Source organism: Heloderma suspectum, chromosome 2, assembly GCF_057233095.1.
Source record: "Heloderma suspectum isolate Gila_16-S chromosome 2, 16-S_ref, whole genome shotgun sequence".
Classification (NCBI taxonomy): domain Eukaryota; kingdom Metazoa; phylum Chordata; class Lepidosauria; order Squamata; family Helodermatidae; genus Heloderma; species Heloderma suspectum.
The window spans coordinates 70,466,669-70,482,527 of record NC_139459.1 but is presented as its reverse complement, the minus strand read 5'-3'; the positions used below and the strand labels follow the sequence as shown (position 1 = coordinate 70,482,527).

Sequence of the window (15,859 nt, the reverse complement as noted above, 5' to 3'; positions counted from 1 at the left end):
AGATTACAAATCTGTTTCCAGAATGCTAAACTGCGTGTACGCGCGCGCGTTAAAATATGATTACTCAAGTGCGCGATTAGACGCGCAGCCTGCAGCCAAATTCACCCGATCTCGCCACATCCCACCCGTCAACAGCTGATGCCGCATCCCCGTCCACCAGATCTGGGAAACGGCTCTCGCAGCTCTGCCCCGCCTGCGTTTTCACGGGGAATGTGGAGCGCCAGCATCTTCCGCACGACCCCACCTCATATCCCTCGCGGAAATGGATACCTGCAGCATCAAGAAACCACTCCTTGTAATTCAATTAGTCAGGTTTTCAGAAGGTGGGGTGGGGGGGGTCAGTTTGTCAAGAGGGGCGGGGCAGAAGGCGAAGGAAACGCCCCTTTCCTAGGATCGGAGTCCAATCGGGTTGGAGAGAAAGAAGGGAGGAAAAAAAAGCAATCTGTAAGCAAACAGCCTAGGCTCTGACTGGCTGCTCGAGCAATGCCCCCCCCCCGCAAGTAAACTGCATGCAAAATTCCCACATGATCACCCAACAGCGCCTTTGCTCCTAGCTAGCCGACTGCACCTCTTTCGTACACACACACACACGGAGGCTTTTAGATCCGTCTCCTGTCACGCACATACACATGTGGATGCGTATATTATATATATATATATATATATATATATATATCCCGTGTATGCATCTATGCAGCTGTCTGTTGCACACAGACAGCCGCCCCACGAGCCTCCTCGCTTTTCCTAGGCTGCCGCTGCCGGGTTTACGCGAAGGGGAAGAAATCGGTCATTGAAAAAAAGAAAAGAAAAGTGGGCGTGGCTATTTAAAAGATCGCCCCCCCAATTATTTCTTTCTTTTCCCCCTCCTTCCTCGTCTTGGGCAGTGTTGACTTCTGCTCCTCCAATCCTCGTCGCTCCTAAAGATCCCTGCCTGCCAGCCGCTGCATTCGAGTTTTATCGCATTTGCTTCCCAGAGCCGCGAGAGACATTTCTCCGCTCCCTTCTGCCGCCGCCGCCGCTTCAGAAGGCTGAGAGCAGCCGCCTGCCGGGCAAGACCCTGACGGCTCCCCCGCCCTGCCTTTCCTTCCTTCCCTCCCCCCTTCTAATGTAGTCGTCTGCAGGGAGGGCGCCTCTTTTTTCCGCCTCCGCCTCTCTCTTTTGCAAAGTTGACGTTCCAGGGACTCGGACCTTGCTCTGCTCCCGGAGCCACTTGGCGAAGCTTGGAGGAGGAGAGACCGCCGCCGCCTCGCCTGGGGGCTCTCCGGCAGCTTCTGCCTCGGACGGAGGAGGCGCCTGCACGGCGAGGCTGCGCCAGAGGACTTCGGGGGCTTCCTCCTCCCCCGGCGTCGGCTTTCCCCCTTCATTTTGGTTCCTCCTCAAGCCGCGCGCTTTGGTAGCCTAGGATTGCACATTCCCCTTCCATTCCCTCCGCCCGCCCGCCCGCCCGCTCGCTCTTTCCCCCGGTCTCCGCTGCCGCCAATTCCGGGTCTGCGGATTCCTCCCGCTTGTTCATCCATCGCCCGGGAACAGGAAAGACGAGAAGCCTCCCTGAGAGAGCGGGCAGGCGGGCGAGGCGAGGCGAGGCGAGGCGCCTCCGCTCCGACTGGAGAGCGCGAGGAGGAGCAGCAGGAGCGAGCGCGCCCGAAGCGGACTTTTTCTTCCTCCTGGGGATTTCCCGCCGGCCTCGAAGCGCCCCCTCCGAGCCTCGCGCCAAAAGGCGGGAAGAGGCGCGTCCCCGAGGGAGGGAAGGAGGGAGAAGCCCTTTCGGAGGCGAGGCGAGGCGAGGCGAGGCCAGGACAGCGGAGCCGCCCCTCAGCGGCGCTGGACGGGGGCAGGGCCGGTGTATGTCTCGCCTTGGGCTCGGCACAGGACGCGCCGCCGTGAATGAGCGCCTCCCGCCTCCTCCTCCGCCGTCTGCTGCCGCTGCTGCTGGTGCCCGGCTCGGCTCCCAGCTCCCCCTACCGGGGCCCGCAGGCTCCATAAGGATTTCTCCTCGCCACGGGCTTTTTTCCGGGGGGGACCTTCTCGCGGCCCCGCGCCTCCCTTGCGCTGTTCTCTTTGTGTGTGTCTTGTGACTTGGTGTGGTTTGTCTGTTTTTCCTCACCCCCCCTTTCATTTTCCTTGGTGTCGTTCTCCTTTGTTGTCGTTGTTTTGAAGAAAGAAAAGAAGATCTATCTATCCCTGTGTGTCTTGTTGGCCGGGAGTGATGTTGCACGTGGAGATGTTGACGCTGGTCTTTCTGGTGCTCTGGATGCGCGTCTTCAGCCAGGATCCCAGCTCCAAAACGGTGGCCGATCGCTATGCCGTCTACTGGAACAGCACCAACCCCAGGTAAGACGGAAACCCAACTCAGTACTGAGCTGGGCAGTCCCACCGCTGGAGTCTACAGGGCTCTCAACCCGTAGCAACATCTCCAGGATCCGGCTCTTACCATTCATATTCCGCGTAGTTAAAGGGGGAACTAGAGTTTGGGGAAGTAGGGGGAGAGGGGAGGACTGCCTTGGAAACACCAGCGTCTTCGCATCTTCAAGTGGGGAAGCACTTGTTTGGGAAAAGGGGCAAACTTCCTCTCTTGTAGCTCCAGCGTGGGCAGTGCTGGGGACATCGCCCTGTACCTTGTTTGTCCTCTTGATTTCTGTATTGCATCAGTACAGCTGACTTTCAGGACCTGGTTGTTTATAGTTCTTACAGAATGCTCGTCTTATCTTTGCTAGGCATCTGTAACTCGTAGTAAATTACTCATGCAAGCAAATACCTGAAATCATACACCCAGGAAGTGTGTGTGTGTGTGTGTGTGTGTGTTTCCTTTAGAACCAGGTTTTGTTTTGTTTTTTGGCAGGTAACTTAAAAATAATAGAACAAAGAGATTCCAATCCTCTCTTACGCTAGTGAAACTTTTAAAAGTTTGCCCAGTGAGAGCCTCAAACTGGCTTGTGCCACAGTGAATCTGTCTTTATTTCTTTTATTTATTTAGATAAATATATATAGCCCCCCTGGACTGAGCTTGCAAGAGACTCTAGGCACCTGTTCTGTGTCAGGGTATTCAATGTAATAAAAAAGGAGTGTTAGCATTGCTCTCCAGCTTTACTTCCCTCCATCTGTTTGCCTGGGGTGAGGGTATATGAATCTCATGTAAGCTGGTCATGTCAGGTTAACTGAGTAAAGATTCCCCCAAGTTTTCAATGTTTCAGTGCAGTCAGATGAGGTTTCCCATAGAAAAGGGCTACTCCAGCTGTCAGAGCAAATTCAAATGCAATAGTTGGTGATGCTCTATCAAAGCAAAGGCAATCTGCTGTGGATCTAGATGATGAGTAGAGAGAAAGCAGCCCTTCATGTTCATGCAGCGAGTTAGCATGAGGAGTGATACTGTGTTCTACATTAGAAGATGCTTTTTATAATACTTGGATAAAACAAATCCCATATAACGTTTCCTGTTGGGATTGTGTAGAAGCAACCTTCCTATATATTTCTTCTTTCCATTTGCTTTTCAGTAGAAAGTGTAAGTGCAAATGAAACTGAAGTGTTTTTTTGTTTCTAAACTCTCCCGTCAATATTACATGAGTGAATCTTCCTTCAATTAGGAAGTTTTGTTTTTAGGGTCTTGATGAGCCTTAGAATTTCAACTGCTTTTCAGTAGCATAAAATCACAATCCGTTTCCCTGTATCAATAATGCATCTGAGTGATTTACAGGGTGTTTGGGGGAATAGTGTGTGTTAGCATTTTTAAGGTAGACTCCAGTATGTTTTTAAGCTTTTCTAAACCTAATGGACTATTCCAACCAAGTCTGAAGACATCTTATTTTATGTTATCTTTGTGATATGTTCCTGATATGGTTGTTTGGTTTGAGATTAGCACATTTATTTTTCTTGCAAGTCATGTTTTTTAATAGATCTGTAATGCCTGCCAAAGAATGTTTTCCCAGTTTATTTAAGAGTGGCTTGAAAATAGGTGGTGCTCAGGTTAAAAACTCTGGCTGTTAAGTACCTTAAATTCAGTAGGCAGCTCTGCATGTTAGTTTTATGTGTGGCAATTTCAGCAAAACAAATATTAAGGAGGGTTGAAAGTGAATACTATTCCTGCGAGTTAATGTTACTGGTAATGGTAACTAACACTTGTGCTTTCAAAAGCTGTCACCTCTTTTCCATCCTACCAGAGATAAAGCTGTAGCCAAAAAGGCTTCAGGTAAAATTAGGCAACTGTTGTGGCAGGCAGAACTCTGGAGGCATATTGCACTGTCTCTCCTTAAGGGGAAGTGCCTCACCTTAGAAGAAAAGTTACAAAATGAAATATGTATTTGTTAAAGGTGGGAAAACAATAAATGGAATTCACCCACTCTACTTGTAAAAATGGAAATCTTCGCTGCTTTGAATTTGACCAAATGACTTGCACATATTGCTCCTTTGCTTAAATCTAAGCATAAGTATTAAACATTTTGTTTCGCTGCCTGTTATGGTATTAATTAAACATGTGATGTAGGTACAATACTGCATAAATAATCCATAGAACAGTGGGGTCAGAACTAGAGCATTTAAACTGGTGAACCTAGGAAGCACCCATTTAAGTGTGAACTTTTGTGCAAAATGCAGTAAGTGTGTATATGTTTTAAAACAGCAGAGTAATGGGTTATAGAACTTTATAAAGATGGGGAAATAAATTCCTGCCATCAAGAGTTTAGAAAACTGTGTTCCGATATAGTTTTATTAAACTATAAGGTAACAGGATGAAGTTATAGTTTTCTTCTTCTCTAGATTTTTAAATTTTCTATCTTTTATGCATTACAAGGCTCACTGTCCTCTCTGTTGACTGTGGAAAATCTTTCTTTAGATAACTGTTAGAAGTTAAGAGAAGTTGCCATATATTTTTACAATTCATGGTTCAGGATCAGAAGTACTGAACCCATAATGGACTTATATTTTTAAAAGGTGCCGCCACAGATTACAAAAATGCTTTTTAATTAATAAAATGGACCGTTTTACAGAAAAGCTTAATTGATAGATATTACTTTATGCACAAAAAATTAACTTATCTCTAAGCCCATATACTCTAAGGCTACTCCTGAGTGGACTTACTCGGGAGTAAATTATATTGAACACAGTGGGACTTACTTCCAAGTAAACATGCATAGGTCCTTTAAACTGGAACCATGAAAGTGTTAAACTATTGAGAAATAACTTAAGTGCAAAAAAAAATCTCCATGAAAGGGGTGGAAGTTAAGTTTGCTTAACAGTTTATGTAATCATTTCTAATTAGCTCAAGTTTATTTAGATTTTATATAAGCTAATCCTCTACAACATCAGTTTACTTAATTTGATTTATTCTAACAGTATTGAGTGCTTCTACTAACAAGAACGTTGTTTCATTAAAAAAGTAAATGGGCCACAATCCAGCGCAGAGGTAGGTGCACTGAAGCGTATACATGGCATATGTGAAGAACTGGTGTAATTTCATTCTGAAGTAGTATTGGAATGTTAGCAAAACACAAACTCTTTGTCATGAAAGAGAAGCACACCTTGCAAATCAATTTCTCTTAGTTTCTCTTTCTAAGGTAATTTAACTAAATGAACTAATTGTAACTAATATGAATTAAAATCTCGTTACTCAAGGAAAGTAATCATAGACATTCTGTGGTTCCTAAACTGGTTGGATAGTTTTTCTGAGAAACATTTGAAAATGTATCCTAAAGCTATGAAGTGCATAGTTTCGACACCGTTGAGGACTGTATATGGACTTCAAGCTTTAAAAGCTATTAGGTCTGCATCTATGACTGAAGAGCCTGACTGATGAATTATATGCAAAACAACCGAATTCTATCTGGAACCCTTCTACAATTATGGAATAGTTTTGAGAGTGGAAGTATATATTTTTGTCTGAGGATTGTATTTCTAGATAATTGCATCAAACTATCATGTTCTGATTAAAACTTCATTCTACAAACACTTTGTGTGTCAGGCAAAGACTTTGATGCTGCAGACACTGCAGTATCCTTAATGCTATGTTTTACAAGAATGTATCCCTAATTTGAATATCCAGATTATGCGTAAAGTAGAAAAATGAGTTAATGGTTTCCGCTTATATGAGTAATTACACTAAAGTTAAATGTGTATGAAAGCTAAGAATATTTGTATACCTATAAATAAAAACAAACTATACAAATATTGCATTTGCTGCAATGCTATGTGGACAAATGTGAATTAAAATATACTTTTAATTAAATGCCATATTGGTAGAAGTTTAACTAATGCGCGGTACAGTCCTGTGCATGTTTACTCCAAAATCAATCCTCCTATGTACAGTGGGGTTTACTCTCAGGTAAATATGCATAGGATTGTAGCCTTAGATGCACTAATACTGCTCACCACAACTATTGCTTTATTGGGGTTTTTGTGGGCAAGACTGCAAATATAAAATGAGCTGACTGTTGAACTTCAAAGGGCTCTTCCACTTTAGGTTTTGTTGCAATGAAGAGGTCTAGGGCTGACTACAAAGCTTTGAGAATGAGGTTTCTTGTGATTCAAGTCTCATTGAAATTAATATGGCTTAAGTGCATGCTTAAGTTGCTTGCACTTAATTCCTTCATTAGGGCCTTGAAATAGGCTAGCTTTCAGAGATGCTACAGTTGGTGAGAATTTGTAGCTTTCACTGAATTTGGACTATGTTCAGAAATGCTCAGTTCTTCAGCAAACCAGGTCACTTGTGCCGATGATTTCCTGTGGGGTCCTACTTTGTTTTGTGAATTTTGGACAGAACATGATTCTCATGGTTTATTTTTTGAAACCCTGTATTGCTTCTGGATATACTAATGAGATGTTTGCATTACAAGAGATAGTGCTATAGATAAATGGTAAGATATTGCTTTGTGAAGTCCTATTAAAGTTCAATTAGACTTTAATGTAAATGGTGTAGGGATTACAGCCCCTGTATATGAGGTAAACATGCATAGAATTGTATTGTTCGTTTCTTAAGAATATATGTTTTTATATAAGGGATATCAAACTGTACATTTAAATTTTATTGGTAGTTTTATTTGGCAGTTAAAATTTGGAGAGACAGATCTCCAGCCCAATGAATTTATTATGATCAAAAGTGGTAGAAAACTCTCCTGGAGCTCATTGCATGTAGTTTTCGCTGAACTTAATAGAGTTACCCTGAACCTTGTGGCTCTGAAAGTCCTTCATTGTTTTGAAATGGACTCTCCATACAGTTTACCCTCTACCTTTAAAACCCATCCAGTAAATAACAGCTATATAAGTCTTCACTTTTCAAAAGAGTTTGCAATGGCCAGTGGGTAAAGGAAAAAACCCAACCTCATTCTCTTCCCATTTTATTTTACAAATGCTCTTAATGGAGATACTTCACTGTGTAGGACACAGTAGCATAATCTACTCTTAGAGAAAGATAGATAAAAGATGCTTCTTGCTATCTCTCTTCCTTCCTTCCATGAACCCAGTGATCTCCCAGCTCCATGCTGGGATGAGAAAATGAATGAATGCAGTGAGTCTAACAGCAGAAAAGCCAGGATGTCTGATAGTGATTTGAAGGTGAAATATATGTACACACAAGTGGTGCAAGGGCAAAGGTGATGTTAGAAGAGATGCTGAATCAAACAGTAAAAGGATCAATAATGTTTTTAAGCTAAGTTGACAAAGTATTCTAGTCAGTTAAGACTTGTGACTTCATAGAATTTGTTAACTTGGCCATTATTTGTGTAGGAAGTAAACATGTGCACAATTCAAAAAAAGTTAAACACTTAAATCCCAATTATTTTCATACTTTTGTTTCAGTGGGAAAGTTAAGCCTCTGCTTGAATTTTTCCCATTGTAATCAATAGGAGTTGAGTGCTCAGCTTTGGTTGTATCATGTTATAAGTTTATAGAGTGAGGTTTTTAATTGGAAGCGATTCCCTCATTATTTTGTATCTTGCTGTCATCCCCGTCCAATGTGTACGTAACTATAGTCTTCTGTTGCTTTTAAAAGATGGCGCAGTATAAAGTGCACATTATAAAATGTACTATGTTGCTAAAGCATTGAAAGTTAATTAAAAAAACATATACAATAATAGATTTTGTGATAATCAAGAGGTTTCAGCTTTTAGAGATACTTGTAAGCTGGATTTGTCTTCTTGGTGAGTCACATGCTTTCTTGTTTTGATTAGGTTGTATTAAATTATCAAGGAAACAGATCCCTAATTTAAATATGCAATTCTTTAACTCTTGGAATTGTTTTAACTGATTTTTTCAGCTGTTCAGAATGATGTATATGCTTTTGAGGATAGTTTTCATTTGTATACATTTCTATTCCATTTATGTTTAAATACGTAGTCACTGAGAAATTAAATGATGAGTTTGTAAGGGAAATGTTTTTAAAACCTAGTGATATTGCAGCTATTGAAATATAACCCCGATGTAATATCCATCATTGTGTGTATACACAAAAATTCAGTATTTTACATTGTTGGCTTTTCAACATCTTAATAGCATTCAATGTACTTTGTATACCTTGAAGAAAAATCCACTAGAGATGGACCATGATGTCAAATGATGGCATATGTGAGTCCAGATTTTTTCTAAAAAGCAAAAAGATGAGAATGACTATCTTCTCCAATAGGATATAACCTTTAGTAAAGAAGCTACTTGAAAATAAAATGTTTTTATTTACAGTGACTAATACTGCACTGATCATACAGATAAAATAACATAAAATATGCTCTTCAGAACCATAAAAGGAACATCTTTCTGCGTTTGACAGTTGATAGACTGATGGAAATGCACTGTCAAATCTTTGTTTTTCATTCAAATGGAAAATAAAATTGGGATTTAGTCTAATCCTTTCCTTTATTCTTGTTGAAAAATGGAGAGGTCTAAACTTAAAATAAAAATCTGCTAGTATTATTTCTTCTGACTGAAAAGCCTTGGTTCTCCATACATAATGTGGGCAGCCAGTAGCCCTTTACCAACAAAATACAATGAAGGAGAGAAGTGTTGGGGAATAAAGAAAGGCCTTAAACACTATAAAAAATACAACTCAATAACCATTATTAAAACTATATATCGATAAGGTGAGATTCAGTGGCTTGTATATGCATCCAGTTTAGCTGCTGCCTCCTTCCTCCAAATATCTTTATGTAACTTACTGAGTTAAAAACAGCGATTGGGAATGAGGTTGCAAGAGCTGATCAAAGTGGAAATTCTACCAGTATATGCCTGCGATCACCCCAGCACCCCTGGTTCCACTTTGAGAAGTGTGATGGAGGCAAGGGAGAGGGGGTCAGTTCATGAAGGGAAAATTATGGAAGAAAATTGGGCAGTAGCCCGATGTCTCTTAACGGTAATTTTGTGTGTTCAGCTGTTAGATAATATCAATCCAGCTGATAGGAACAAAAAATTGAGAAACTCATGTGCATGTTCCACTATCTTGTATTACGTGACAAATCCTACACTTCCCAGTGTGTGTGTGTGTGTGTGTGCGCGCGCGCGCGTGCCTGCACACACAGGCGCGCACACACACACACCCTTTATGCAAGGAACTGCATTACTACAGTGCTGATGCCATTTCTGATGCTAGGTTTTACCTGCTAATTAATTACAGTCACATCGAGCTCTTTTGGAAGCCTACAGTTTGGTTGACTCTACTACATTCGGCCCTTGTGAGTAGCAAAATGAGGATTGAAAGACTAATACATTTTATGTTTGACATCGAATCCTAAATTATAGGAGATAGGTGCGGGGCCAATTCTATAGCATAGCTTTACCACAGCATTTTAATTTAAATACCTCTTTCTGTGTTCAATAACTTGTCTTCATAGTATGCCATCATATTTTTTGCATATATTGGAGTGTAGATATATTTGCCAAGTAAAAATTGTTTTAGTTCAATGTCGGACATAATTTCTCTGCACTGGGCACATTTAATTGTGTGTTCATATTTCCCAGTGCAAATGAAGCAACACTAGTTGTTTTATATGAAGAATGATAAAATGCCAGACTTCTGCATATATTTAAAGTAACATTTAACATATACAAATTGTTCTATGGAATCTTGCCCTCCAGATTTGCATTGTTCAATTACATAGAATAACTATTTGCAAGAAGTTAAATAGCACACAATCCAGTTAGGTTTTGGCTATCAGTTAGTTTACATTTTTATTAGAGGGGGTGCTTTGGCTTGTCTGTACTCATTGTGTGTTAAACCATTCAGTAGTGGCTTATTTCTTTAGTGCCAAAGGAATATCAAATAAAAAAGTAACAGTCTGCTAACCATAAAATAGTATGTATTTATACAATCCATTTCAAGTTTTCTCACCTCAGTTCAGCTTGCTCAGTAAACGTGAGTTATGAATATGTTTTATTATATTTTTGGGTTTGGTTGATCCATGTACAATGAATAAAATAGGCTTTGGTTAAACAATGGAAGTCTAAATTGGCACTCAGAAATTATATCCTGTAGTGAGCTATTATTACTGGATCTGGATCCAAAACAATTTAGCACAGATATTTAGATCCATAGTTCCTGTGAGTGGAACGCCAATCATGTGATCCTCTCACAGGAGAAAGTGGGAGGAAAGCAATTACTCCTATCCCCTGTTACGCCTAAAAAGGTACTCTGGAGGGTTTGGGGACCCTCTGGTATAGTTGGGAGGTGGTTGCAGGGGGAAGAAAGAATTTTCAAGAATTCCTCCCTTCCTCTGATGGGTGGTTCCACTGGATGTAAGGCCCTTTTGTTTGTGGAAAGGACAGTCTGGATTATCTTTTTGAGAGTTCTCAAACGTAAATAATATACAGTGTCCATGTTCAACAGTCAAATGACAATGATTCAAATTCTGCTATTGCATTTTTTTTCATTTTTATATATATAGAAGCATGCAGCAATATCCTTTGTTTCGTTTTCTTGTTCCAAGCTTCTAAGATGTTCACATGACTTTTCCATGACTATGGAGTTGTCAGTACAATGACTGCAAATTACAATATTCTAGCATGAAAATATAGCAAAATAAATAATTCTTATTTTGTGAGAAAAGTAACGTGGATTTTAAAATGGCTCATTTATGTGAGTTATCATTTCGGTGAATTCAGAAAAATATCAGTCATCCCTGAAAAAGCATTAGATGCATACTCGCAGAATGAAAAGGAGGATCTGCAAAATACTTTATTAGTACAACATTTGGCTCAATTAAAAAGCTGTACATGTGTTCAAATACTTAGAAATATTATTACCTATTTAATACGTGGGCTTAACAAGGCAGGATCTATTAATACCGCATGCCCATGTATTGCTTCATGATAGGTGATAGAGAGATGCTGGAATTTGAAAGTAATGACCTTCTGACACACAATCACAACATGTTCATTTCATTGGCACATAAAATGCTATACGCCACCAGAATGACAAACTGCATTTTTGATGTTACTAATATGAAAGAAGCTTGACTGTGGAACTCACTATTGATTTTATAGCTATCTGCTAGCTTTCAGCATAGTGATTGACAATACAACTTCCTTTTAAAGTTATAAATCTACTAGTAAGGAATTATGTTTGGTATATCCAGGGGATTTGTAAACTGCTGCATGGATTTGCTCCCTCTTGGGTAAGGATTCAGTAGTCATTCTTCATAGAGGTCCCTTTCACAGAATAACTTAATTAATGTGTTGGGGAAGGTAGGAAGCTAAAACTCCTGCAAGGAAAATGCTTTTGCCATTATTGCCTGTTTTATAAGAATGGAGTGGATTTTGAACAAGAAACAGTACTTTTATAAACAGTCTCCTGTCTTTTGTCTGTATGTAAACACTGTCTTTGTCTGATTGCATGTATTATTCTTAGTAAACTCACCCAGACACAGAGCCTAGAAAACCTCTGGTATTCCATGTATGGCAACAACCTGCTTTATTTGTTTACTCTTGTTGGTTCAATACATTTTACATTTTTTACCATTCTTTAGAAGCTTGGCTTATTAAAAATTAGTGATCCATTACTAAGAGGGGTACAGTACAAGTACTGGTGCTCCTGACAGTGTTTTTGTGCCAAGCAACAGGAAATAATAGGGATACAAGGGCTGCCAAAAGTGTGTCTCCCAATTGCTAATTAGGCAAAAAAGTACCTCAACAACCAGAGGAATTGCTATGGCAAACGGAGACCATTTCATCTAAATATTGAATAAATATATTTAAAGGAAAACTAAAGGGATATGATAGCCCAACAGTAGTTAACATAGTTTATTGGGCTTCCCTTCCCGTCAGTTGATTTTGAAATGTAGAATGCTCTTGGGGGTTATGGAAGAATGGTTATCTTGCTGCTTTACATCAATTACGTGAACATTTTTAACAAGCTCCAACTTTAGCAGAACTAAGGGATGTAGGGGGATATAATTTATCTCCCCCAATTATTTAGGCAATGGCTTATGAAAGTAAAACAAGATTTTTTTATATTTCTGGTATCCAAGGCTGCCAATCACTCCTGGCACAGACCTGTCATGGCTGCAATGTCCGTAATTAGCACATTTTCCATAACGTTTACAGTGGGAAAGGCAAGGGGTGCTTGCAGAGCTATAGCTGTCATGGGAACAATAAAAAAACTAATTGCATATTGTGCTGTCATAATTTTCAGCTTGGCATTTAAGGAAAATACCACTGTAGAATACATACTGTACTACACATAATATTTGACTGGATAAACAAAATTAGATTGAGAAAATGCTACTGCCTGATTTAAGGGAGGTAAAGCAAGGAACTATACATCAGTTAATTCTTGAATGATTCCCCCTTCCTTTGTATACTGAATGACAGACTGCTGCGAACATACTTGAGAGTAAGCCCTATTGAAGCCAATGGAACTTACTACTTCAGCTAGATATGAAGTTTTTCCTTACTTTATTACAGGTTTGCAAGGGGTAGAGGTGGGAATCCTTACAAAGAATGTGGTACACGGGAAGGGAGGCTTATCTCTTTCCTCCCTAGTGCAAATGGAACCAAAATTGCCACCCCTGGCGCAGCTAGAAAGTCAAGTTTGGGCCTGAGTAAACGTGTATAGGAGTGCATCATAAACCTTTCTGTAGAATTGTGGATATTACACTTCTGTCTGAATATACTTTTATGTGATTTTAAACCCTTCGGGTAAAATTGCTGTATAAATCCTAAGAATATCGAGCACATCTCAGTGACCATTAGCTGTGTTAAAGTTGAACTTAAACACAAAATTAAATGCTTATTTCCTATGAATTTGAATGGGATGTGAAAAGTTTTATATTTTTGTGGCTTGCACCCATACAAAACAATACCAGGTCTTCTTTTATTGCTCATCATGTTCCTTTACAGGTTGAGCAATCCCAGTTTTTAAAATTAGAACCTTTAATTAAGACATGAAGGCTGCAGTCCTGTACTCACTTCCTGAGAGTAAGTCCCATTGAATGTACGGGGGTTTACTTTTGAATAGACTTCTATAGGATTGCACTAATATGTGTGCACAAAGCACTTTTGTGCATACGTAGCGAGCCAGTTGATTTTCTCTTTCAGCTAGACTCTTGTGCAATATCAAATGCCAATCCATAGGGTCCCAAAACCTCTGGATGTGTGTGTGGGTGTACATGCAAGGGGGTCTAGTAGAAAAGATGGTCAGAAAAAATTGGTATGTACATGAAACACTGTATGTGACTCTTTGGATGTTGCATGTATTGTAAGAACGTTGTCATACGTTATTTTTGTGCTTGAGTACTATTTTCAAAGTATAAACTGATGAAATTTGGAAATTTTTCCAATGCTTTATTTTTCTGCGGAAAATTATCTATTTCATAACTTCATTAGAAATAATGAATGGGTGGCAATTGCAAAGACAATATTAGGCCAGCTTGGCAGCTTCAAAGTTGTAATTAATTCTTTTCAAATGATTCAGTATTCCAGTAAAAAATTCTACATAATATAATATTTAAATCACATTAAGTGTGCTTTAATATCCCCCCTCAAATATTTCAGGTGAAATACTTGTGGTGTAATGGGGTGGATTAACATGGCATACCCTTTTAGCATTATTGTTTACAAAATACAAGTAAAATAAACATGGCTAAATTAGATCACTCTTTAAGGCATTAGAATTTTTCAAAATGTAAATTACCCTAATTTTCATTGGGGTAATTTTCATTTTCACTTAATTTTCCAATTCAAAATTTTCCAGAAAACCCATATCAGTATAAATATGTGCAGAGCCATTTATGTATGGTGCATGTGTGTAGAAATTTCACATTTTTTATTAGTAAATAATGACTTTGAATTAATTTTGCCAGCAAACACTGCAATTAATACATTTGTGTCCCACACTTAAAATAAGAAAAGTATTTCTATATTTTAAAGACTGTCATGTTCATTATGGCATATGTCTTCATGACTAAAGTCCGCTTCCATGAACGCTTATGCCATAATGCACATTTGTTAATCTTTATGATGCTACAAGACTTCTTGTTGATTTTACTGCAACAGATTAGTACAGGTATCACTTTGGAAGTCCATACTGAAAATGATGGTTTGTTCATGTTTTCTGAATATCAGATTTCTGAATATCAAAGTAAAACACGTAAGTAGGTGATCTTTCCAGGCTATGGAAATTGGTATGAACTGCCAGAAGTCCACAGTACTAGAAAATATGAACCTGCAGTAAACAAAATTCAAGAGAGTTTTGCATAAAACATTAAAACAATTATAAGCAACTCAGGCATCTTATAAACCTAACAGTGTAACCCTATGCATGTTGAAGCAAAAGTAAGTCGCACTGAATTCAATTCAGCTTCCTTCTTAGTTTCACCCTACATTTTTAACTGCTTCCATATTGCATAAATTGTATTATATTAACTCCAGATAATGTTTCTATTTAAGTCAACAACGTTTTTCCATTGATGTTTGTTCAGTATTGTGGAAAGTTAATTGTTGAAATAGGTGGCTCTTCTTAAGGGTCAAACTATATGTTATCTTTAATAGGTAGCATTCAGCTACATTTGTTTTTTTCTACTAAAAAGTAAGTGTGGGAGAGCGAACACAGATTGGGACCCTAGCACGGGGGATAAGGGGCTTTAATCTTTGTCCGCCACTGTGGTTCCGTTCTTGTAATTTGCATAGGAAAAATGCTGCAGTTGAAGCAAATGCTTTTTTCCTATGCAAATCGCAGGTGCAGGGGGCCTCTGATCTGAATTTGGAGCAGGGGGCAAAGGATTAAAACCCCTCTTTACCCCGCCCCGCCCCCCCATGCTAGGGTCCTGACCTGGATTAAGTAAGAAAAAAAGAACAGATGTAGCTGCATGCTACATATCAAAAGTAATGTTTAGTTTGACCTTAAGACAATTGAACCGCGTGGTACGTACTACAGTATACTCTTGGTGAAATGTTACTTCTCTCACTAATATATTTTTTTTACATATTTTCTGATCTTGGAGTTCAGACACTGGAATTTTATATGGAATGCAATTTTGGGCCTGAGTGCAATCAAATGTAGGTGTGAAAATATGGTCCAAACTATTTATACAGTTCATCTTTATTTAGGTTTTGATCAGCTTCTAAATGAAGATAATTCCTGAAGATTTTTTGTTGTTGGCTCAATAGTGTCTCAACTACAGAGGATAAGGAGGCAGGAGAGAAGGGAACTAATCACTGCCTTTGTATTGGATGCAACTGTTCCTCAATTCACAGCACAGTAAAGATGTGTGTAGCATGTGTGTGATTCTACACACACACACACACACACACACACCCATACTAAGATGGCAAAAAGAGCCAGAATGGAAAGAGTGTTTGGTCCAACGTAAGTCATTAAAAAGACCCAGTAGATCCCAAATACTTTATTTATTACATTTCTGTACCACTCAATAGCCAAAGCTCTCTGGGCGGT

General features: G+C 39.5%; 1 protein-coding gene across 2 annotated transcripts in view; it reads left to right on the top strand.

Moving 5' to 3' along the window:
* The first annotated feature begins 687 nt into the window (after positions 1-687).
* Positions 688-15,859, top strand: part of EFNA5 (ephrin A5) — a 287,959-nt gene continuing 272,787 nt past the window's right edge. Inside the window, exon 1 of one of the 2 annotated variants that reach the window (XM_084833835.1) lies at positions 688-2,331. In XM_084833835.1, coding sequence (XP_084689961.1) covers positions 2,207-2,331 — 125 coding nt within the window. In that variant the 5' untranslated portion in view covers positions 688-2,206. The remainder of the gene's footprint in view (positions 2,332-15,859) is intronic. The other variant, XM_084833834.1, reaches the window with a different exon arrangement.